Genomic DNA, 25,321 nt, shown 5'->3' on the forward strand with positions numbered 1-25,321 from the left:
TGGCCAGTGACATACAGGTCAGTGTCTTCTGGGGAAACATGCACTTTTCTTATAAAGGGCAAGAGACCTGGGGAGAGACTTTAGCCCTGTCCTAACTGAGCTTCTTGGTAAATTGCTGCAAAAATGGAGTGGCTGATCCCTTCCGAGTTAAGTGAGAAAAGCAACTCCCCATGTCTTCAAGCTGCTATTAGTTAGACTGTGTTAACTGCAGAGTCTAAGAGCATCTCTGAAACACAGCCATGAAGTTAAGCAGACGTGAGTCTGAATCCTCTGCTACTTACCAGGCTGACCTGGGGTAAGTCCCTTCACCCCACTGAGCCTCTGCTTCTTCAATCATAAACTAGGACAAATAACAGAAGCACCTGGTCCCTGGGACCTGGGTACCTGTGGCTGCAGTGGGGAGCTCCGACAGGACGGTCTTCAGGCCGATGCCAGCGATGTCTCGGAGCTGCTCCTTGTCTGACCGCATGTTGGCACAGAGGGCATCCACGATGGTCTCCACCTGGTACTCCTTCACTTTGCCCACCAGAGGACCCAGGCTGAGCAGGGATGGAGGGAGTGTAAGAGCCCAGGCTCAGCCCGAGTACCCCTTAGGTCCCTTCAAGCCTGGGGTACCCCTTAGGTCCCTTCAAGGCTGTGGGGCCACATGTGCTGAGGAAAAGACTCAGATCAACAAGGGACTCCCTATTTTGCCAGAAAGAGAGGTACCCTCTGGCTATGCTGACCTCATTCCTGACACCTCCCAAACCTGCATCTCCTCCTGGATGCATCTCAGCACATGGCTAAAACATCCAACCCAGGACCCTCAGTTGGAAACCAAGGAATGCCCCAGAGCAGGGTTCTCAAACTTCTGCGTGTATCACAATCTCCTAAAGGACTCCTTCAAACAGAATGAACCCCAGATTTTCACACCACCCCAGATTTTCAGACTTAAGGGGTCTAGGTAGGGGCCTGAAAATTGACATTTCTAGCAAGTTTGCAGTAGATGGTCCAAGGACCACACTTTGAGAACTTCTGCCTTAGAGGCTTGCTTCTCCAAATGTAGTCACAGATCAGCCTCATCCGCTCTATCTAGAGATGCAGAGATGCAGAGCTCAGGTCCCACCTGAGAGCTCCTGGATTAGAATCTGTGCTTCAACAAAATCGCCAGGTGACCGGAAAGCACATTAAAGTTGAAGAACCGCACGACAGCTCCCCTGGCGGCTCAGTGGTAAAGAACCCGCCTGCAAATGCAGGAAACAAGGCTTCGATCCCTGATCCGGGAAGATCCCACATGCCTTGAAGCAACTAAGCCCAAGCACCGCCACCACTGAACCTGTGCTCTGGAGCCTGGGAGCTGCAACTACGGAGCCCGCACGCCCTAGAGCCTGCGCTCCACAGTAAGAGAAGCCACCGCGATGAGAAGCCCGTGCACCGCAACTGGAGAGTCGCCCCCGCTTTCTGCAGTTAGAGAAAGCCCATGCACAGCAGCAGAGACCCAGCGCAGCCAAAAATAAATAAAATTATTTTCAAATTAAAAAAATAAAAGCCGCACAAGACACACTGTTTCTCAGCCTTAAGTCTGCATTGCCATCACCTGGGGCCTTTCAAGAACTCGTTACCCAGGTACCAGCCCTAGAGTGTCTGAGTTAAATGGTTTCGGGTGTGGTCTGGACACTGGGGAGTTCTGTGTTTTTTTTAATTTCCCAGGTGATTCTAATAGGCAGTCAAGGCTGAGGACCTCTGACCTAAGAGTGGTTCCCAGATGGTGGTGTACATTAGAATGCAGATTCTTGGGTGCACAGCCTCATCTGCCTGCCCCGGCCCCACTTCTGAATTAGAATCCCTGGGTGAGGAGCACACAGTTTAAACAAGGGGCTCACATGTCTGCAGTGCACACCAGTTTGCAAAACTCAATTTCTTTATCCATCTAAGAAATCACGGGTCCTCCCACTCAACCTCCTATAGCACTGTTTCCCAGTAGGGGTAATACTGCTCTGAGGGGTGTTTTGGAAATTTACTGGCAGGCCTTCTATTGGTTATGCTCATCATAGCTAGTGAGATGGTACTTCTGGCTTTTATTGAAGGGAGAAAGGGGTGGCCGGGTGTGACAGAAAGACAAGAAACCATGTTTCTTGTCCTGCTGGAGTTTCTAACATCCCACTGGGCAGTCACACAGGTAAAAAGTCTTTCTATAATTATCTGAGTCCAAAATGAAAATGAAATAATTTTGAAATAATGAAATAATTTGAAAAAATGAAATAATTTTGAAAATAATGAAATTATTTTGGAAATAATTTCCAAAATGAAATTATATGTAATTATATGTAATTTCATTTCACATATAAACACAAAAATACTTTTTTGTACCATTTTAATATACTCTAAAATTTCAAAAAAATGCAGTTATCAAGTAACTCAAAGGCAGATTGTAGTTTGTTGTTCTGGGAAACTTTACCAGGAGATGGTCACCATTTCAGAAATCTCCTAAAAGCAATGCCACTGTGCTGGTATTTGAGTCCCCAGCATCCATACCTGTCTCCACCTGCTTCCTGCCTCAGCGCTGACAGCAAGCCTACACTCTGGTGCAGGCTTCCCATAACTTTATTACACGGCTACCATCAACATGCCTGAGCATTTATGCACTGAAACACACACGATCTTATTATCAACTGCATTCCTCTTTTTCCTTTATGTGCCGGTTTAGGGCATTATATAAAGTGTTTTGTAATCATGGGTAGAGGCTGGTTCTAGTATGCATGAATCTCATTTCATGGTAAGAAAAGAGTATTTCACATTATGTGTTATAAAAGGGGTTACTGCTTTTGCTAGTAGGAAACCAGTCCACCTGATCTCAATTCCACTGTCAGAGGGATGACCAGACCACAAGCCTGAGCATGTCTTGTTCCCCAGTGAGACTCTTTACTGAAATCCCCTGCTCTCGGGGTCAAGTTGAAATTCACTACCAGCCCAGGACACCAGGATCCAGCCCACAGAGTACTGTTTTGAGACACAGTGCCCCAGTTCTCTGTTGACCCCTGCCATCCCTCGGTCCCCTGCCCACCCCAGCACACACACACACGTGTTCTGCACATAACCCATCTTGCTTTTTCAACTCTGGGGGTAACCAGCAAAGGTCTCAGAACCACACCTCATGAGGCCAATGGCAAAGACCCCCGTGTTCTTTCACCCCCACCATTTCTGTACATGCCAGCCTGACTTTCCAGCTGCCACCATTCACATCTGTGTCTGAGGGTTTTCTCTACTTGGAGATATCAAGGAATGCATAACCCCCTGCCTACCCCAGGAGCAGCCCTCAACCAAGGAAAGCTGGCAGCTGGGACCACCCTGAAGGTCTTGTCCTACACTGTGTTCCAGGAACCACCCCTCGCCCCAGCAGGGTTAAGCGCCACTTGCCCACAGCGGTACGCTGCTTGAGAAGTCGTGTTTATTGCTTTTCTTCCTTCCCTATGGCCCCACCAGCTTCCTGGGATCTCTTCCCTAATAAACTTACACGTGAACCCCTGCCACAGGGTGTACTTCCGGGGGAACCCAGACCAAGGCACTGTCCAGCTCGACTGGCACTCTAAGGAGTTGCTTGGTCGTGTCCGACTCTTTGCAACCCCACAGACTATAGCCCGCCAGGCTCCTCTGTCTATGGGATTCTCCAGGCAAGAATACTGGAGTGGGTTGCCATGCCCTTCTCCAGGGGATCTGCCTGACCCGGGGAGGTGCTCCAAGAACTTCTCAGCCAGTCTTCTCCCAGCGGCTGGACCCCCAAAGGGGCAGGGACCCTCTCGCTCCCAGTGGGGCTGACACTTACCACTTGACCGCCAGGTTCTGCACCTCCCCGTTCTTGTCCTCCAGGAGCCGGAGCAGCATCTTCACCACCTTGCGCTCACTGTCCTCGTCCAGCTGGATGGAGTCCTTCTGAAGCTCCGACATCAGGTCACTGGTGGCCATGAACCTGGGCAGGGAGGGTGGAGGGGCATTGCCTAGCAGGCCCCGGGCCCTGGTGACTTGGGCAGTACCCTTACAGTTCTCCCAGGAGCACACCTTGATACAAAGGGGCAGTCAAGAGCAGGTGGATTATCTGGGCTGTAGGCACAGCTAGGTCATCACAAGGAGTCCTGTGTGTGAGCTTGTACTGACTTCCAGATTCTCTTGTCTGAATACAGCTGGGTCTACAGTCTATGGTTTTTCCACTAGTCATGTACGGATGTGAGAGCTGGACCGTAAAGAAGGCTGAGCACCAAAGAACGGATGCTTTCGAACTGTGGTGCTAGAGCAGACTTTTGAGAGTCCCTTGGACAGCAAGGAGATCAGACAAGTCCATCCTAAAGGAAATCAACCCTGAATATTCATTGGAAAGACTGATGCTGAAGCTGAAGCTCCACTACTCTGACCACCTGATGTGAATAAGCCAACTCACCTGAGAAGACCCTGATGCTGGGAAAGACTGAGGGCAAGGAGGAGAAGAGGACGACAGAGGATGAGACAGTTGGATGGCATCACCAACTCAATGGACATGAGTTTGAGCAAGCTCCAGGAGATAGTGACGTGCTGCATGGGGTGGCAAAGAGTAGGATATGGCTGATCGACTGAACAATAGCTTCCGGTGACAGTACCTGGCTCAAGGCAGTGACAGCTGCCCTCTGGAGGTGGACACACGCTCTCCAGGCCTGCAGGATCTCCCCAGGCCCACTGCACCTGCTTACTGGCTCTTGCAGACACTTGACAGCAGCAAGGTGAGATGCAGTGAAGTCCAGATCAGAGAGTGGGCGACCCCAGAAAAAGAGTCAGGCTTTTGATCCCCCACCAGCCTGGTTTTCTAGCTTTATCAAGTCAACCAAGAAGCTCCCCCAGCCCTGCACCTCACAACCTGCCAAGCCAAGGCTCCTAGGGCAAAACTGGTCACAGTAGGATTCCAGCCTCATCTTTGCAGGCTCAGACCTGCTGCTGGATGTCACAGTGGGCCCCAGGGCCCCTCAGGCAGGAGGGCGCTTGTCAGTGTCACGGCTGTTTATCTTTAACAGCTGGGATAAGCCTCAAGCTGCTGCGAGAAGGAAAGAGGTTAGGCTGGAGGCAGGGAGAGAGTGGCAGGATTGACGATGCCCACCTCTGGGCCTGCCTGCTGCAGAAGCAGCAGCCAAGGTCAGATGAAGGAAGAGATTTGGATCTGAGCCAGGACAAGGCTGAGGGTATGGGCTCCCCAGGTGGCTCAGTGGTCAAGAATCTGCCTCCCAATGCAGGAGACGCAGGTTCGATCCCTGGGTTGGGAAGATCCCCTGGAGGAAGAAATGGCAACTCACTCCAGCATTCTCGCCTGGGAAACCCAATGAACAGAGGAGGCTGGTGGGCTACAGTCTGTGGGGTCACCAAGAGTCAGACACGACTAAACAACAACAGCAACAAGGCCTGGGGTAGCCACATGCAGTCCTAAGTCTGTCCAGCTGAAGGGATGTTCAGAGAAGGCAGGCAGGACCCTGAAGCTGAGTTTCTGCTGCAATTTGTAGAGACCCAGCTCAGCCTGGCAACCCAAGGGGTGTGCTCCTTTGCCCAAGATGGGCCTCCTGCCCCTTTCTTTCTTTTCTACCTACCGAACTCCTATTCATCTGCCAAGGGCTAACTCAAATGTCCCAGTCTTGGGGAAGACTCCTCTCACCATCCTGCCCTATCCTCCACCCACAGTCTCTAAGCACACTTGGTCTCCCTGGACAGGAACCTCTCAGATACCCTGCTCCCCTTCATTATAGCACCTCTCACACTGCACTACAAGCTTGGTTACCAGTGTCTCCTCCATTTAACATGAACTCATAGAGGCCTGTCAGTTCATCTCCAAGTCTCCAGGCCCAGCAAACAACTAGCCCAAAGAGGCCCTGAGTGGGCAGGGTGAGGGCAGGAGGGGGAGGAGGGTTAGAGTCAGGCCCTAACAGAGCTCAGAGCCAGAGAGCTGTGTGGAAATCCAAACGCTGAAACCCATTCGTCTGAAACATGCTCCAGCATTTCAGACACTGCCAAGTTCCTGCAAATACTCAGCTCTCAGACATATATTAATATATGTGTATATGTGTACAGTGGTGATAAGAAGGGTAAAAAGGAAAGGGTATAACTTGGTAGATAGGAGCTTGGGCACTGAAGTTTGACTTTAGGTAAATATACTGGTCATGCCATTTATCACCTGGGTGACCTTGAGCAACTGGCTCCTCTCTCAGCCTCAATTTTTTCTTTTACAAAAATGGGAATTTTCCTTGCCCCACTTCATAACATCCTGGGGATGTTTTAATGGGACAACCAGCTCTTAGCATGAGGCAGGTGAGGAAACTAGGTTCAGAGAGGTTGCAAGAACCGCCCATTGTCACCCAGCAAGTTGGGAAAAGAATCAGCCTGCCACTCAGCTCTCCTGGCTCCTCAACCAATACTACTCTGTGTTTTCAAGAAATGATGTAGCAGGGACTTCCCTGGTGGTCCAGTGGCTACGACTCTGTGCTTCCACTGCAGGGGGCCCTGGTTCCATCCCTGGGCGGGGAACTAGATCCCACATGCTGCAACTAAAGATCAAAGATTCCGTGTGCTCCCACAAGGTGAGACCCAGCATAGCCAAATCAACAAAGAAATATTCAAAAAAATGACGCAGGAATTCCTGCAAGACCCCTCAGTTTACTCGTTTCACTGCTGGAGTCTGAGTGGGAACAGAACAGCCCCCTGCTCACAGAGTGGGGACTGGGAACCACGGGGATGGAAGATTCCCTCCACCTGCCCAGGACCCCCACTTGCAGTCACCACCCGCCTCCAGGAGCCAGAGGACACAGTCTCAGTTTCATTCCAGAGAAACCCTAGAGGCGACTCAGCTGAAACACTGGGCCACATGGGTGCCTGGACAGCTGGTCAAGCAGGACCCAGCCCCCCTGGTATTTGGACTGTAAAAATAGACACCATCCTCATATGCTTGGGGGTGGTTTTAAGTGTTCTCAGGACCGCTGGCAGAGCAGACTGGGCGGGCTTCTCAGGCTCCAGTTGGCAAGGCCGATTCCCTCTCCTGGAGCCTGGCCCCGAGGCCCTAGACAGTGGGGCACATCCCCTCGGCCACCGGCCGGCTGTGTGACCTTGAGCAAGTCACTTCACCTCTCCAAGCTTCTGGAGACCAGGAAGAACAATCGCGACCACATAGGCAGATGGGAGGACTGAATGAGATTATACTGGACAACAGGGAGCCTGGGACAGAGAAAACCTTCACTGAGCACCTGCTGTGTACCCAGAACAGCCTCCGAGACACAGAAGGAGAGTATACAGTCCAGTGGTCCAGGGGCTCCGGGTCTCCCAGGCTCCAGAAGAGAACGCAGCAGAAACGTAGGACGGGCACTGGAGGCATCCCAAGGAGGCGATGACTGAGAAGGAGCTAGCCTGGTGAAGCAGGGAAATGAAGGGACAAAGAACTTCCAGGTAAAGGCCCAGAGCAAAGAGACGCTGCAGCCTTCTGATGTGCACAGGATCACAACAGTGTCCCTGGGGCTTCCCTGGTGGCTCAGGGGTAAAGAATCTGTCAGCCAATGCAGGAGATGCGGGTTCGACCCCTGGGTCGGGAAGATCCCCTGGAGAAGGAAATGGCAACCCACTCCAGTATTCTTGCCTGGAGAATTCCATGGACAGAGGAGCCTGGCGGGCTACAGTTCATGGGGTGGCAAAAGAGTCAGACACAATTTAGCCACCAAACAGCAACAACGAATTAAGCATTCACCTGGTGCCAGCATCCCACATATAGCTAACTCTTCACACCAACCCTCCAGGTGGGTTGCTATTATCCCATTTCACAGAGCTTCTGAGGCTCAGAGGGATTAAGCAGCTTGTCCGAAATCATACCGCCAGTAAATGACTGGAGGCAGGATCTGAACCCAAGACTGTGGCTCTGAGGCTCTACTAAAGAGGGGGTCTACTAAAGGGGGGCTGTGGAGGAATGAGTTGCTGAAGGCAGGGTCAGAGCAGGAGGGCAGGGCCTCAGTCTCCTCCCCAGTCAAGAATCAGACAGCCTTGCCGAAATCTCATCCTCTGTGTTAGACTGACCTGGATGTGGAAGCAGATTCTCCACTTCCTAACTCTGTGACTGCACCTGAGCCCTTTCTGCCTCTGAGCCTTTCTCTCCCCATCTGTAAAATGGGGTAACTGACCGAACGCTCAATGGGTGGGCGTGGCTATCCCCTCTGAAAATTTCTTATAGCTCAGAGGGTCCAGAACAGGCTCTGTGATCATGGGCCAATCCGTTTCCCCCTCCTTGGGCCTCAGTTTCCCCAGAGGAGGAGGGCGTTGGACCGAAAAAGGGAGTGGCCCACAAAAACATAGAAGCCCCTATCCGAAGCATCACCTACCCGTGTCTGCAAAGCCACTCAGCCCAGCCCCCTCCCGCAGGCAGGGTCGGAGCAAACCCGCGAGGGGAGGGAAGGGGAAAGGGTACCCCTCTGAAGTGCGGGGGTGGAGGTGAGGTCGCTGAGAGGGGGCTGAGCTGAGGGTCCCAGTGAAAAAGTCAGCCCTGGGGGCTGGTGCCCCAGGAAGGGAACGGGTTTCAATGCGGAGAAGAGGAGGCAGGAGAGGCCGAGGGCTTCAGCGTGGGTTGGAGAGGAGGGCCGGGGCCCGTGGCACGCGCGGAGAAATGCTGGCTTGGGCAGAAACGCAAGAGAGAAGTAGAGAAACCGGGCGGCCGAGGGCCGAGCGGCGGGACGGGAGGCAGGGGCTGAAGTTTGCGCGGTGGGAATCGCAGCTGGGCTGGAGTCTCGGAGAGGGCCGGGCAGCGATCCGCGGACAAGGGGCGACCCCCCAAACCCCGAGCTCCGGCGCGGGGCGCAGAGGCGGGGAGGGGGCGTCTCGGGGGGCGGGGTGGAGCTCCGGGAGGGATGCGAGGCGGGGGCTGCAGGGTCCCGGGGGGCAAGGACCGGAGCTCCAGGAGGGGAAGGCCGGGGGTTCAGGGCGGGGCGGCCCGGCGCGGAGCCCGGCCGCGGGCGCACCTGAAGTCCTTGTCGCTGGACGTCATCTTCTCCAGGAGGCTGGAGATGTGGAAGGCGGCGGTGCTCATTGTGGCTGCGCCGCGGGGCCGCCGGCGGGAGGGAATATGGCGGCGCAGGCCCCCTCCCCCGCCGCGCGCGGGCTGTGCTCAGCGGACAGAAATAGCCGCCCCCGCCCCGCCCCGCCTGCCGGCGCCGCGCTCGCTGCGGCCGCGGCCGCCGCTGCGGGAGGCAGCAAGCGGCAGGCGGGAGGCGGGAGACGGGAGGGGCCCGCCAAGGGGCTCGTGGATCCCTCCCCGGCGTCCTTGTCGCAGACGAGAGCCCATCACCGGCTTGCACACTCCCGCGGACGGGGAGCTCACCTCCTCTCAGCGGACAGCTCCTCCCTACAATTCCCCGTGGTACCCTGGATCCTGCTAGCGAGACACAGTCACGGTGACCAGAGACTCTCAGGTGGGAGCCCCCACCTCGGTCAGTTCTGCTCCTGTGAGGCCTTGGCCAAGTTACTTGACTCTCTAAGCCTCAGCTTTCTCATCTGCAGGCATTCCAGAAACAGGAGCTGCTATTGTCGGTCAAGCCAACCAGCGCACTTCCCATGCGGCCCACCCCAAAGCCAGACAGAATATGAAAAGTAGTACCCTGTCGCACCAGGCCTTCTGCCTGCCTCATTCAACCCTCAGGACATCACGGCCGGTTTCTTCATCTTACACCCAACGCAACTGAGGCCATAGAGGCAGAGGGGCTTGCTGCAAGTCACACAGCCAGTCAATCTGGGATGGAATCAGGACTGACCCCAGACTGGGCAACAATTCTTAAATGAAGCGGCACAGTTTCTCCACAGGTAGGTACAAGCTCAGGGTGGCAGGATCTATAGGAAAACAGGTAGAGCAGCTAAACTTCTCCAGGACTTCCCTGGTGGTCCAGTGGCTAAGAATCTGCCTGCCAATGCAGGGGACGCGGGGTCCATACCTGATCAGGGAAGATCCGACATTCCTCAGAGCAGCTAAGCCTCTGTGGGACAACTGCTCTCGAGCGGTGCTCTGCAGCAAGAGAAGCCACTGCAATGAGAAACCCCCGAGCTAAATAAATAATATATACATATATATATAGATATAATCAATTGTATTTTTTAACACTAGCAAGCGGGTACTCTTTCTGCCCCCTTCTGATGCCTATGTCAGAAGCTTTCTCTATCTCCTTTATACTTTAATAAAACTTTATTACATAAAAAAAAAAAAAGAAATTCTCCAAACAGCCAGGAGGCTATTGGCTCTTAGAAAAGTGAGTCGTGTGTGCAAGACAACCCTGGGTTCAAATCCCCACGAAGTTGCTTTCTGACTGTGACGCCTTGGGATAATGACACAACCTCTCTGAGCTATGATCGCCTCACCCTTGTAAGAAGGGGATAAAGGAAATCTTTATTTGATAACACACTTCTCGGGTACCTGTTATTATGGGCTTCTGGGCTCCAGAGCAGCACTGCAATGCTGGAGATTTTCTGTATGTGCACTGTCCCATATGATGGCCACCAGTCACATGTGGGGCTTCCCTTGTGGCTCAGTGGTAAAGAATCCGCCTGCCAATCCAGGAGACACAGGAGATGCGGGTTCGATCCCTAGGTCGGAAAGATCCCCTGGAGAAGGAAATGGCAACCCACTTCAGTATTCCTGCCTGGGAAATCCCATGGATAGAAGAGCCTGGCGGGCTACAGTCCATGGGGCCGCAAAGAGTCGAACATGACTTAGCAACTAAACAGCAACAACCACAAGCTATTTATAATACTAAATCACTTTATGGCTGTTTATAATATTAAACCACTTCTTTCCGGGATGGAGAAAAATGTCTGGGCTTGAAGCAAACAAGGTTAAACTCTTGTTCTGTCATATCTTTTTGTTCTGTCACATCTTTGGGAAGTGATCTAGGCGGGCAGCTCCAGCCCTGTAGGGGGAGCCAAGGAACCAAGCGGTGAATGTTCGTCTGTGCGTGCTCAGTCATTTCAGTTGTGTCCAGCTCTTTGCCACCCCATGGACTGTAGCCCTCCAGGCTCCTCTGTCCATGGGATTCTCCAGGCAGGAATACTGGAGTGGGTTCCCATTCCCTCCTCGAGGGGATCTTCCCGACCCCAGGGATCGAACCCGCTCCTCTTACATCTCCTGCACTGGCAGATGAGTTCTTTATCCCTATCTCCACCTGGGAAGTTCTGAGTTTTCCTGTCAGTCTTTACCAAAGAGCCGGGCTGTTAAACATAGGGGGGATATGGAGGGAAACTAAGATGTGGTGAAGAACAACTACTTTTGTGAGAAGACAGAGCTGAATTTGAGTCGCCTCTAGCTGTGTGACCTCAGGCAAGTGGCTTAGCCCCTCTGAGCCTCAGTTTCCACATCTATAAGATGGAAATAATAGCACCCACACAAGAAGGAAAAGCTCTTGGCTGAATGCCGGGCACACAGCAAACCTGCAGTGAACTGTAGCTATTAGTTGTTTTTATTTTTGTTACAGCTTGTAGAGGAGACGCACATTGAGTCGGATGGCAGAGGGAAGGATTGTGGGAACAGAGGAGAGAGATGGGAAGTGTGAGCCCAGCCTTGAGGAGCAGATACATCCTCCAGGCAGAGAACTGGGCCAGTGTTCCAGACACGCATGCTTGTATCCTCACAGTCTCAGGCTCCATCATAGGGTGCCCTGCATCCTCTCCTCATACCTGCAGGACAGGTGTGTCCTGTGACATCTACCTGGGCTTGAGCCCAGTTAGACACTGATCCCAGGAGTGTCACTGCCCAGAGCTCTTAGGAGAATTCCCAGGCTGAAGGCACTGTGTCCTTCCAGCATGGGTGAGACTGTTCCAAACATTTGGGTCTTGGATCGGAAGATGATCTCAAAAGCCGTTTTTAAAATCTCCCTCCCTCCCTATTTCCTTCCTCCCCCACTCCTCCCTCCCTCCTCTCTTCTTTCTGTTCTTTTTATTCATCATAAAGGTTAACGAGTTGCACATTTATTAAAAGAACTTTATGACTACCTCCTCAAGCACAGAACTATACTTGCAAACCCAACAGCAAGTATGGGACAGGATGACCAAGGCTGACACAATTCACAGCTGGAAATTTTGCAGCAGCAGTTCCAGCTGGGAGTCTCCTGATACCCAGTTGCTTAAATACAGGCTTCAGACAAAGCAATGGAAGCCACAGTTCGGACACTAGGGTAGGACAAGACCACCTGTCTCCAGGTGAGTTCAGTAACACTGCATGCTCAAAGACGCTTTTTATGGAAACGTCCTAATGACCACGGAAGTAGAAAGAATAATATTGATATAATAAACTCCCGCGTATGATCCCCTAGCTTCTGCTGTTCTTCACGTCGGTTGATTGTCCTTCCTGTCTCCCCCTCCCACATTTTCCCCAAAGCTGGAGTGCTTTTAAGCAAGTAAATCCCAGATCCAATGTCCTGTCACCAGGAATTGCTTCAGCCTGCCATGCCAACGGATGACATTTTTACATAGCTGCTGTGCCAATATCATACCTCACAAAAATAACACTAACCTTTAAATAATCGAATATTTAGTCCATATTCAAGTTTCCCAGATTGTGTTAAAGATGTCTGTTGGCAATTCATTTGTTAGAAGGGTGTTCACAAAATTCACTGGGCTCTGATTTCTACAACTACGGCACTTCACAGGTTTTGCTTTCTGGATGACCTGTACGGGGCACAGACACAGGAAATGCATCCTGCCCCTTCTAAAAAGCTCCAGCTGTGTGCTGGTCACAAAGTAGCTCACAGTAGGCCCTCAAGATAGCCCTGCAAGGTGACGCTGAGCAGGTGCTCCCATCGATAGCCCCAGGACCCCCACTTCAGCTCAAAAGAAGTCCACTCTGATCTGATAGAATGGCTTAAATTTTACTTGTCAAGAGGATCTTTCTGCTTAAAATAAAAAAGAAATTAAAAGCCACCTAAATTGAGTCTGAATCCCTTATTTTGCATTTGTCAGAATGTCCTAGGGTGGATTTTTTCACCACTCACCCCTCCTCTTTAAATTTGTTTGACGAGTACACACTGTTTTATTTATTTATTTTTGGCTGTGCTGTGTCTTCAGTGCTCTGCGAGGGCTTTCTCTAGTTGCGGGGAGTGGGGGCTACTCTCTTGTGGAGCACGGGCTTAGTTACTCCATGGCACGTGGAATCTCCCTGGACCAGGTATCCGTTTCCCGTACACTGGCAGGCAGATTCTTTACCACTGAGCCACCAGGGAAGTCCACCCACCCCCTTTTTGGAAAAAAAAAAAAATTTAGCTCTTGTCTTTGTTCTTTAGAGGGGGCATTGAGACCCTGGTGTCTGAGAGTCAGAGGGCTCTCAAGATGACCAGGTCCAACTTTTGCCTTCAGCTGCAGAGGTTTTCCATAGGCCCATTCTATAGTTGAAACAACTGAGGCCTGGAGGCCCAGGGTGAGTCAGGCTTAATCTAGATGCAGAACTATTTTCAACTCCATCTCAGATTGCATCAGATACACCCATTGTTTCTTAAAGAATATGGAATTGCAAAGGCCAGAGGCTACCTCTTCAAAAGTAGATTTAAATGACACATACAGGAGCTTCTTGGAGTTTCTCCATGAAGCAGTGAAAAAAGTCCTGCCTTTGGAGTTGGGGAAACCTGGGTTCAAGTCCCATCTTAGCCATATCTGTTATGTCACGCTGAGCAGTCCTGTACTCCTCTGGTTCTCACTTTTCTCATCCATGAAATGGGGCGATAGTTCCTATTTAGAGCATTCATTTAAGAAATGTTTGAAAATGATTAAGACAGGCCCTGCCGTCAGAGGCATCCATTTGGTGAGTAAGTAGAAACTCACGTCAAGAACTGGGCTTGGGCTCCTCTGGAGTCTCAGTGATTAACAATCCACCTGCTGACGCAGGAGACATGGGTTTGGTCCCTGATCTGGGAAGATCCCACATGCCGCACAGCCAGCAAGCCCATGTGTCACAACTACTGAGCCTGTGCTCTAGAACTCGCACACTGCAACTACTGAAGCCCGAACACTCTAGAGCCTGAGCTCCGAAACAAGAGGGGAAGCCACCGCAACGAGAAGCCCGCACACCACAGCTAGAGAAAAAGCCGTGTGGCAACAAAGATCCAGCACAAATTAATTAATTATTAATGACAATTTAAAAAAGAACCAGGCTCCAGGGTGTTCATAGTAGGGGCACGTTCTCCAGCCCCCTACACCCACAGGGCATCACTCTCAGACCAGACCCAGGAAGTCTCTGGGGAGTTCCCATCCGCCTGAGGGATCCCAGAGCTTCATTACAAGTGTGTCAAGGCCTAGGAAGGGCTGACTACGTCCAGGCGCTGCCCCGAACACTTCATACAAATAATCTCACCACGGGTTGGGACAGCCGTCTCCCACGTTGTGACGGATGTGGAGACTGAGGCCAAGCTGTCAAGCTGTGTAACTGTTGTCTGCAGAGTTCACATGCCTGCTGAGTCAGGGGGCCCCCCCACCCCGGCTGTCAGTTCTGGAATGCAGGGAAGCCGGATGCCACGCTCAGCTGCTGAGCTAGCTCCCCGGGGCTGTCAGCTGTGCCCACAGGATAGAGGGAGGTTGTCCCATGAATCACTCCCCCGACATACACACAGCAGTGAGGTCACCTCAGGATGGAGCTAAGTTGGACTCCCTCATGCCTCTGGCAGCTCTGTCATGGCCCTGGAGATCCGCCCACGGCAGAGAGGTAGGAAATGCCTGGAGGTCCTCCCTCCCACCTTCCGGAGGTCAACTCTTATTTGCTCAGAGAGGGGAAGTACCCTCACCTGGGACTGCTCTGTACTGTGTAGTCACTCCATTGTGAGTGACGGGATGTCACTCTGTTCATTTAGGCCTTGACACACTTGTAATGAAGCTCTGGGATCCCTGTCCCTAGTCCTCTCTACCCCTGCCACTGCACCAGCTCACCAGGATTCTGCCCCTTGTGTTTTGCCCCCAATCCACAATCAGTTCTGTTCAGTCGCTCAGTCGTGTCCGACTCTTTGCGACCCCATGAATAGCAGCACGCCAGGCCTCCCTGTCCACCACCAACTCCCAGAGTTCACTCAGACTCACGTCCATCGAGTCAGATATTATATATTATAATGTAGATATTATATATTATAATATATTATATTGTAGTATAATTGTAATTATATTGTAATATAATATAATATATTATAATTTAGATATTATATATTATAATATATTATAATGTCCATATTAATTGACTGTGGCCTGCCAGGCTCCTCTGTCCATGGAATTTCCCAGGCAAGAATACTGCAGGTTGCCGCTTCCTTCTCCAGGGGATCTTCCCCACCCAGGGATTGAACCTGCGTCTTCTGCTTGGCAGGCAGTTTCTTTACCACTGAACCACCTGGAACTAGAAGATAGTAAACACGAGGTATTGACTGGGTCTTATGGGCACTGCTACGTGCCAGTCACTGAAACCTTTCAGTGGTAGGAAGTATAACGTAGCCCATTGGTTCTTCGATGTGGGCAAGCACAAGACTCACCCGGCATGTTGGAGGGTGGCTAAAATACAAATTGCAGTTCCCGCCTCCAGTCTCTGATTCATTAGGACTAGGATGGGACTCAAGAGTTTGCTTTTCTAAAAAGGTTACAGGTGATGCTGATGTTGCTGGTCCAGGGACCACATTTTGAGGACAACTGATTAGTTCAACTTCCTTCCCCTTGCTTAATGGTGGTTCTCAAGTTCATTTTTCCAGGGACGGAGATCTCATTGCCTATTCTGTCAACCTATTTCATTTCTAGATAGTTTTCACTGTGAAGATATGACTTGTGTGTGTCCTTGTGCTGAGATGAAACTAACCCTCTTGGCTCTCTCCTGGCCAGTTCTCTCTGCCACTGGACTGCATGGTCTCATCAGAAAGGAGCAATTAGAGGGGAGAGGAGACTTGCAATTAGACCAACGTTCTCCCTCACCTGCACAGTCCAGAGCCACCAAGCCCTCTCAGTTCTCCCCTCTAAATCAACTGTCCAATAGCAATATATTGTGAGGGAATTCCCTGGTTGTCCAGTGGTTAGGACTCTGGGCTCTCACGGCTGAGGACCTGGATTTGATCCCTGGTTGGGGAACTAAGATCCCACAAGCTGCATAGCCAAAAAACCAAGCACACACACACACACACACACACATTCACTATATGTGTATATATGGATATATATATTATATATATTAGAATTATTATATATTATACACTAAAATATATAATTTTATTATATTATAGTAATATATTATATTACTATATTATATATTATGTATATAAAATATAATATATATAATATATAATATATAGTAATATATAAATACAATATATTATAATTATATATATTATATTGTAATATAATTAAATATATATTATAAATATATTATATTATAATTAATATTATATTAATATATTTAATATATATTAATAATTATATTAATAATATATTAATAATTATAATTATATAATAATATAATATAATATATAATTATATAAGAATTATATAATATATAATTATATATAATGATTATATAATATTAATAATAAAATATATTAATAATATATAATATATAATTAATAATATATTAATATAATATTGATATATTATAAATCTTATTCTATAATATATATTATACATAATATATATTATATATATTATACATGATATATTATATATATTATATATAATATATTTATAAAATTTATATATAATATATATAGATATATACCTATATAGATATTATATATGATATATAATGTATATCTATATTATATATGATATATAATGTATATCATATATAATATATGATAAATGTGTATTATATGTAGATATTATATATTATATCATAGATGATATACAGTATATAATATATAATACTATATTATAACATATATAATATATATCAATATAATATATATCAATATATCAATATAATATAGTATAATGTATCAGATCAGATCAGATCAGATCAGTCACTCAGTCGTGTCCAACTCTTTGCAACCCCATGAATCACAGCACGCCAGGCCTCCCTGTCCATCACCAACTCCCGGAGTTCACTGAGACCCACGTCCATCGAGTCAGCGATGCCATGCAGCCATCTCATCCTCTGTCGTCCCCTTCTCCTCCTGCCCCCAAATCCCTCCCAGCATCAGTCTTTTCCAATGAGTCAACTCTTTGCATGAGGTGGCCAAAGTACTGGAGTTTCAGCCTCAGCATCATTCCTTCCAAAGAAATCCCAGGGCTGATCTCCTTCAGAATGGACTGGTTGGATCTCCTTGCAGTCCAAGGGACTCTCAAGAGTCTTCTCTCCAACACCACAGTTCAAAAGCATCAATTCTTCAGCGCTCAGCCTTCTTCACAGTCCAACTCTCACATCCATACATGACCACAGGAAAAACCATAGCCTTGACTAGACGGACCTTTATTGGCAAAGTAATGTCTCTGCCTTTCAATATGCTATCTAGGTTGGTCATAACTTTTCTTCCAAGGAGTAAGCATCTTTTAATTTCATGGCTGCAGTCACCATCTGCAGTGATTTTGGAGCCCCCAAAAATAAAGTCTGACACTGTTTCCACTGTTTCCCCATCTATTTCCCATGAAGTGATGGGACTGGACGCCATAATCTTCGTTTTCTGAATGTTGAGCTTTAAGCCAACTTTTTCACTCTCCACTTTCACTTTCATCAAGAGGCTTTTGAGTTCCTCTTCACTTTCTGCCATAAGGGTGGTGTCATCTGCATATCTGAGGTTATTGATATTTCTCCCAGCAATCTTGATTCCAGCTTGTGCTTCTTCCAGCCCAGCGTTTCTCATGATGTACTCTGCATACAAGTTAAATAAGCAGGGTGACAATATACAGCCTTGACATACTCCTTTTCCTATTTGGAACCAGTCTGTTGTTCCATGTCCAGTTCTAACTGTTGCTTCCTGACCTGCATATAGGTTTCTCAAGAGGCAGGTCAGGTGGTCTAGTATTCCCATCTCTTGAAGAATTTTCCACAGTTTATTGTGATCCACACAGTCAAAGGCTTTGGCATAGTCAATAAAGCAGAAATAGATGTTTTTCTGGAACTCTCTTGCTTTTTCCATGATCCAGCGGATGTTGGCAATTTGATCTCTGGTTCCTCTGCCTTTTCTAAAACCAGCTTGAACATCTGGAAGTTCATGGTTCACATATTGCTGAAGCCTGGCTTGGAGAATTTTGAGCATTACTTTACTAGTGTGTGAGATGAGTGCAATTGTGCGGTAGTTTGAGCATTCTTTGGCATTCCCTTTCTTTGGGATTGGAATGAAAACTGACCTTTTCCAGTCCTGTGGCCACTGCTGAGTTTTCCAAATTTGCTGGCATATTGAGTGCAGCACTTTCACAGCATCATCTTTCAGGATTTGAAATAGCTCAATATTTCAAATTGCCAGTCCACAATACGGCAGCCAAATCATTGGTCTGAAACGTAAGATTTGATCGTATCCCCATCACCCTCAGGATAATGCCTGATCTCCTTGATGTGGCTTCCAAGTCCTCTCTCTCTTTCCCTTCTCCCCTCCTCTAGCCCCCAAGCCCCCCACTCTCCCACTTTACTGAATTCATTTGCAGGTCGTCAACACAATAGTGCCTCTTACCACTAAACATTTGCACACCTGGTGCCCTCTACCTCTAAACCTTTGCACCCTTGGAATGCATTTGGGCTACCCTTTCAGGTCACTCTCATTCTACAAAATTTATCGAGCGCCTACTACGTGTTGGACACTGTTCCAGATCTTGAAACTAAGAAACACATAAGAAGGAGGTATACATAACAAGAAAATAGCGTGTCTGATGGTGAGCAGTAAAGCAGGATGCAAGAGAAAGGTGGTGCTGGTGGTTACTACTATATACAGGGTGGTCAGGGAAGGCTTCTTGGAAACGGTGACGTTTGGGTAGAGAGACCTGAAAAAGTGAGGGAAGGAGCAAGGTGGCTGTCTGGGAAAAGCACTCTAGGCAGAGGGAACAGCCAGGGCAAAGGCCCTGAGGAGGGAGGGCCTAACTGGAGTGTTTAGGGCACATTCCTGGGTGTCTGGGGCAGAGTGAGAGAGGACGTCATAGGAATTAATGTCAGAGAGGGCAAGGAGTGGGCGGCACATAGTACAGGGCTGTGTAAGAATAGAAGTTAGTAAGGGGGGCGTCCTGGGGGGGTGCTGAGCAGAGGGGGGACATGAGCTGACTTGGTTTTAACCAGATCCCTCTGGCTGCCCTGATGAGAACAGATAGTGGGTGGTGGACAGGAGCAAAGAGACTAGTGGATATACCAGGGTGGTTGCAAGGAGATGGCATGAAGAGGCTGGATTCAGAATATGTTGAAGGGAGGGCCAACAGGGTTTTCCAGAGAAGTCAGAACCGGAGTATGAGAGAGCGAAGAGTCAAGGATGATTCCAAGGATGACTCCTGAGCTTAGATGATTCCTCTTCCAGGAAGCCCTCCTGGGAACCCCCAGCTTCTTGGGCCTTGCCTTCATGGAGATTGTCATGGCCTGTCTCCCTCAAGGTGCTACCCAGGGCAGGGTAGGACTTGTTTACTGTCCTTCTTCCAGAGTGTTTGAGAGGTGAGTGAGAAGGCAAGCTGAGCTGGGGTTAATTCTGGCCTCAACTTTGAGAGGTCTATCCCCAGCCCCCACCCATTTGGGATCCACAAGTCAGTAGATTTCTAGCCTTTGCCTAGTTTCCTCACCACCGGAGGGCATTGCCAGCCCCATTCACAGGAGTCTCTCAAGGCAACACTGAGCCTAGGGCCACCTCTTCTGCTGCCGGTCTAACCTCCGTCCTCGGGGGAGCATCAGGTTGGCCCACATGGCTGTGCCCTGAGTCAACCTCACCCACGGCAGGGAGGAGGCGGCCCTAGGACGGAGCTTGACATAGCCAGAGTGGTGCAACAGGTCCTGAAGTTAGAGGGCATGGCCATGGCCCCGTGGGGAGGAGGGGACAGGGGCCTAGGGGTGCACACGCCCCATCTGCCCTTCTGGCATACCGGGGTAAGAGTCAGATCAGACAGGAAGACCGGGGCCGACGGCACCGCAGGAAGGAATGCCACGCCGGTGAGCTTGTGAACCTTGGTCCCCCAGCGCAGCTTCAGGCCCCGCCCTGCCCAGCGTCAGGCCCCGCCCCTCCCGTCGGGGGCGGGGCCACCTCTCCGCCCTACTCCCCCGCCCCTCCCCGGGCACCAGCAGTCCACGGTCGCATCGCCTCCAGCACGCACCTGCCTCCGGAGCTCAGGTAAGGGACACGGGGCGCCTGAGGGGCGGGGTGGGGGGATTTTTTTCCGAGTTTTGGGGAGAAAGAAGCTCTTCAGCAGGCCTGGCATTCTGTGGTTCCCGGCGGGCCTGAATTTGAGTCCCACTCAGGGGCTTCCCAGTCATGTGAGCGCCTCCGTCTCCTCTGGAGAGTCAGGGGACAGTGAAGTTCTCCTCCCCAGTGCTGGGAGCGTCCTGCCGGCCCACTCTGGGTCTGTCGCTAACTTGCTCTGCGGGGCCTTCAGAAACATTACGACCTCAGCTTCCCCATTTGTGAGGTGAAGGGTCTGACTAACTCTCGGAAGGCTTCGCCCCTCTCCGCCCTCGTGGGACCCACAGATTCGCCCTCCTCTTCCCCGCAGAAGCTGCCCTGGCCTCGGGGCTCAAAGGCATCTTTGAGGAAAAAGTACTGAACGGAGAGCTGGGGGAAGGGGGAGCCCCGCTGCTGTCGGAAGCTCACGGGGCGGGGGTGCGGCCGAGAGGGACCCCCAATCCCCTCACCTGTGCGCAGAGCATCCTGGCTTCTCTCCTGGGAGGCGGCTTTTGGGCCGGAAGCCAGCCCATTTTTCCTTTCACTGAGGACGGGAAAGATTATGATCTGGGGCTTATCATTTTGACCTGGTTTGTATAGAAACTGAGAGAAAAGTCACGTCAGGAGGGTGTGTTTGTCCTGTTTGGAGTCCAAGCAGATCTATACTAATGAACCCCCTCCTGTCTCCGCGTCTCCCTGCATTTGGGCTGGCGCAGCCTTCTGAAAAACGAGAGTCCTTGTGCTTTGAGATCGTTGCCAGATCACCCTCTTAGCGCGTGGTCTCCCACATGCTAGCCACATACCAAGACTGGGGACCCTTCTGGTTATCGCCGATGGAGGCCTTCTTTCATTTTCATAACAGCTCTATGTGGGAAGTTCTCTTTCTTTAAAAAAAATTAAATAACTTTATGGAGATATGATTCACATGCCATAAAATTCACCTTTTTTAAAGTGTGCACTTTAAAAAGTGGTTTTCAGTTTATTCACCAAGTTGTGAAGAAAGTGAGTTTCAGTTTATTCACCACTATCTAATTTAGAACATTTTTATCCTCCCCCAATAAACCCCATACCCTCTAGCAGTCACTCGCCGTGTCCCCTTCTCCCTGGCAACCACTAATCCACTTTCTGTTTCTATGGATCTGCTTATTCTGGACATTTCATGTAAATGGCATCATACAATAGGGGCTCTCTTCTGACTGGCTTCTTTCTCTGAGCATAATGTTTTCAAGGTTTATGCATGTTTTAGCATGTGTCAGCACTTCATTCCTCGCTATGGTTGAAGAATCTTGTATGATGATACCACATCTGGTTTATTCACCCATCAGTTGATGGATGTTTGGGTTGTTTCCACTTTTTGGCTATTATGAACAATGCTGCTGTGGACATTCATGTACAAGTCTGTGTGTGTGCATAGACTGCCAATTCTCTTGGATATAATATGGAGGACTCGCTGGTCCTATGGTGAAACTGTAACATTGTGAGGAACTCAAACCATTTTCCAAACTAGCTGCACCATTTTAAGTTCCCGCCGACAGTATGTCAGATCTCCAAATTTTCCACATCCTCCCCAGAACTTGTTATTTGTATTTCATATTTTAGCCATCCTAGCAGGTGTGAAGTGGTATCTCACTGTGGTTTTGATTTTCACTTCTATAATGACTAATGATGTCGAGCGTCTTTCCATATGATGTTGTCAATTTGTACATCTTCTTTAGAGAAATGTCTGTTGAAAGCCTTTGGCTATTTTGAAATTGGGTTGTCATGTTATTGTTGAGTTGTTGATGTGCCTATTCCAGGGGAGATTCTGAGGCTCTGAGACTGGGGGAGACTTGCAGTGATCTCACAGTCAGTGGTCGGTAGAGGTGGGAAGTGAGTCCAGGTCTGTCTGACATTCAAAAGGCAGCAAGCTTTTTCTCCTGCTCTGGATGCCTTTTGTTTGGTCTTTGCTGTTGCCAATTGTGTGTGTGTGTGTGTGTGTGTGTATGTGTGTGGGGGGGGGTGGAGAGAGAGAGAATGTGAGATACTGATGGGAAAAGATAGAAAGAGAGAGGGAGAAGACAGAGAAACTGAGAGCATCTGGGAGGAGAGAATGAGAAAGAGGAGCCTGACCTGGCTCTGGCTGTTTAACAAGACACCCACCTTGGAGGGTCAGAGCCATGGAAAACCTTTTCAGAGCTTTTGGTTTCTTCCCATTAATTTTCAAACATTGTGGTTGTTGTGAACTTCAAAAAAGTTTACGCAGGAGCACACTTCCCACTAGTTTTTTTGTTCCTAAATCCAAAACAAATCTAATTAGACCCCCAACCTAAACAGGGAATGGCATCCCCTAGTGTCTAGCTGGGCCTAAAAATCCAGAGCAGTGTTCATCGGACTTTTTGATAACACCGTCTGCCCAAGAAAAATGTTTAGGCACCCCCAACACATATATTTATTTATGGATTTATAAATTATATACAAGTTGTTGTTCAGTTGCTCAGTCTTGTCTATCTCTTTGAGACCCCATAGACTGCAGTACACCAGGCTTCCCTGTCCTTCACTGTCTCCTGGAGTTTGCTCAGATTCACGTCCATTGAGTCAGTGATGCTATCTAACCATCTCATCCTCTGTTACTCCTTTCTCCTTTACCTTCAATCTTTTCCAGCATCAGGGTCTATTCCAATGAGTCAGCTCTTCGCTTTAGGTGGCCAAAGTATTGGAGCTTAAGCTTCAGCATCAGTCTTTCCAATGAATATTCTCAGGGTTGATTTCCTTTAGGATTAACTCGTTTGATCTCCTTGCACTCCAAGGGACTCTCAAGAGTCCCCTCCAACACCACAGTTCAAAAACATCAATTCTATAGCGCTCAGCCTTCTTTATGGTTCAACTCTCACATCCATATGTGACTACTAGAAAAACCATAGCTTTGACTATACTGAACTTTGTTGGCAAAGTGATGTCTCTGCTTTTTAATACACTGTCTAGGTTTGTCATATACAGGTACTGCAACCATTAGTTAATATCTCAAGCCCCAACATAGTATATTCAGAGTGACTTTCCATCACCAACAATAGTGAATAGAAGTTCACCTTTCAAGGAGTTTTCTTATTATGATTTCAGTCAGCAACAGTGTGTGTGTCTGAGATCCTGTTCATTATCATTTGCGACATTAGGGTGGCTGCTGTAGGACTTGGACGAGGAGCAGTGGTGGGTCTCTTCCACGCTTTTCCTGTGTCTGGCTTGTGCTTTCTTGATTAGCCCTATCTCCTTCCGTGGTTTCTTGACAGGGACTCTGAAGCCACTCATCCACACTACAGGGGCTGATTCATTTAAAGCTGCATTGTTTGATCCTAACCCACCACCAGGACACGGCAATATAGGGCAATAGGCTGACCATGGAGGAACAGAAGATATGGCCACAGCAGACCTGTCTGCACTGTGGGCTTCCCTACTGGCCTCTAGGGACCCCACTTAGTGGCATGGTGTTGGGTGTCTGATATATTGCCAAGGGTGCACATCAGAGTTGAACTATGTACTCGTAACTATTTTTAGCTAAAACTGAAGTAGAAGTAGGGCTTCCTTGGTGACTCAGTGGTAACGAATCCATCTGCCAATGCAGGAGACACAGGTTCGATCCCTGATCTGGGAAGATTCTGTATGCCTCATTGCAACTAAGCCCGTGTGCCACAACTGTTGAGCCTGTGGTCACAATTACTGAAGTCACAGAGTCCAGAAGTCACAATTACTGAAGGCTGTGTACCTTATAGCCTGTGCTCTGCAATAAGAAAAGCCGCTGCAGTAAGAAGCCTGTGTGCCACAACTAGAGAGTAGCCTCCACTTGCTGCAACTGGAAGAAAGTCTGCACAGCAACAAAGAGCCAGCAAAGCCAAAAATAAATAAACTAAAATTTTACAAAGTTAAGTAGCAATAGGTGAACTGATTTGTCCTTCCTGTGCTTTGGAGATTATTATTTGAGAGACTAATAGGTTTTGAGCTAAGGACATCTAAGCCCACCGCTGCCACGCCTCAGCTTGCCACCTCTCATGCAGGGTGCTTGTGACCACATGAAGCAGTTATCATTTTTAGACAGTTTTTCCATATATTGAGCTGGCATCTGCCTTGGTGACTCCCCAAGATCCTGATTGCTCCCTCTGAGCTCACAGCTCCACCTGGTCCCCCTGTCCTGGAGGAGCCCTGCAAAGACCTGGGGACAGTGACCAGGTCTATTTATGCAGTGCTTATCCTTAGGCTGAGCAAGTCGGACATGGCTGTGCACTAACACACCTGCTCCTTCATCTAATTCTCTTGGATATAGTCTCCACACCCCCCTCATCCTCTGAATTATCTTGATTTGTCCAACTCTCTTCTGTTCAGGACCCAAGATTGAGCCCTAGGATAGGAGATGGTAAGGTAGAGGTCACCTTTCTCACCATGGACTCTGTGCTTCTGTTAATATAAACAAAGGCTGTGTTAGCTTTGCTTTGTCATGTCCGACTCTGTAACCCCATGGACTGCAGCATGCCAGGCTTCCCTGTCCTCTACTATCTCCTGGAGTTTACTCACACTCATGTCCATTGAGTCAATGATGCCACCCAACCATCTCATCCTCTGTTGACCCTTCCTCCTTTTACCTTCAGTCTTTCCCAGCATCAGGGTCTTTTCCAGTAGTGAGATCCTTTTACTGTGTACTGTCTTATCCACAGCCCCAGGTGAGCTCCAAAACCCTCAGTGAGTGACATTATTTTCTGTGTCAGAGATGAGAAAAAAGGGCCTAGAGAAGAGAAGCAAGGGCCCAGGGGTTGGTGGCAGGGCCCAGCCAGGCCCTCAGCCTCACAACAGCTGACTCAGTTTCCTCCCAACCCCTGCCCTGCAGGCACCAAGAGGATTTCCCACCCATACCGTGGGATCTGGAGCTCTGAAAACACCATTTCTGTTCCAAGCCCCTGCTTCCCAGGGTCTGTTTCTGATTCATTCCCTTCCCCAACTGCCCTGCTTGAAGGGTGGACAAAACCCTGGACGCCAGAAGTTGACACTGTTCAGAGTGGCCAGTGAGAGTGCCCAGG

General features: G+C 49.2%; 2 protein-coding genes across 9 annotated transcripts in view; one reads left to right on the forward strand and one right to left on the reverse strand.

The window, feature by feature from the left end:
- CAND2 (cullin associated and neddylation dissociated 2 (putative)) overlaps positions 1-9,127 on the reverse strand; it is a 29,121-nt gene extending 19,994 nt beyond the window's left edge. Inside the window, exons 1-3 of the mRNA XM_025272857.3 lie at positions 8,976-9,127; positions 3,803-3,946; positions 385-539 (exon numbers count right to left, since the gene is read on the reverse strand). Coding sequence (XP_025128642.1) covers positions 385-539; positions 3,803-3,946; positions 8,976-9,043 — 367 coding nt within the window. The 5' untranslated portion in view covers positions 9,044-9,127. The remainder of the gene's footprint in view (positions 1-384; positions 540-3,802; positions 3,947-8,975) is intronic.
- A 61-nt stretch (positions 9,128-9,188) lies between these two features.
- The window catches only part of TMEM40 (transmembrane protein 40), a 55,301-nt gene continuing 39,168 nt past the window's right edge, over positions 9,189-25,321 (forward strand). For 7 of the 8 annotated variants that reach the window (XM_044934217.2, XM_044934219.2, XM_044934221.2 and 4 more), the window contains exons 1-2: positions 9,189-9,425; positions 9,514-9,813. In XM_044934217.2, the coding sequence (XP_044790152.1) occupies positions 9,789-9,813 (25 nt within the window). In that variant the 5' untranslated portion in view covers positions 9,189-9,425; positions 9,514-9,788. Of the gene's footprint in view, positions 9,426-9,513; positions 9,814-19,990; positions 20,235-25,321 lie in introns of those variants that run through there. The other variant, XM_025272859.3, reaches the window with a different exon arrangement.

The sequence above is a fragment of the Bubalus bubalis genome, chromosome 21, assembly GCF_019923935.1.
Source record: "Bubalus bubalis isolate 160015118507 breed Murrah chromosome 21, NDDB_SH_1, whole genome shotgun sequence".
In the NCBI taxonomy this organism is placed as follows: domain Eukaryota; kingdom Metazoa; phylum Chordata; class Mammalia; order Artiodactyla; family Bovidae; genus Bubalus; species Bubalus bubalis.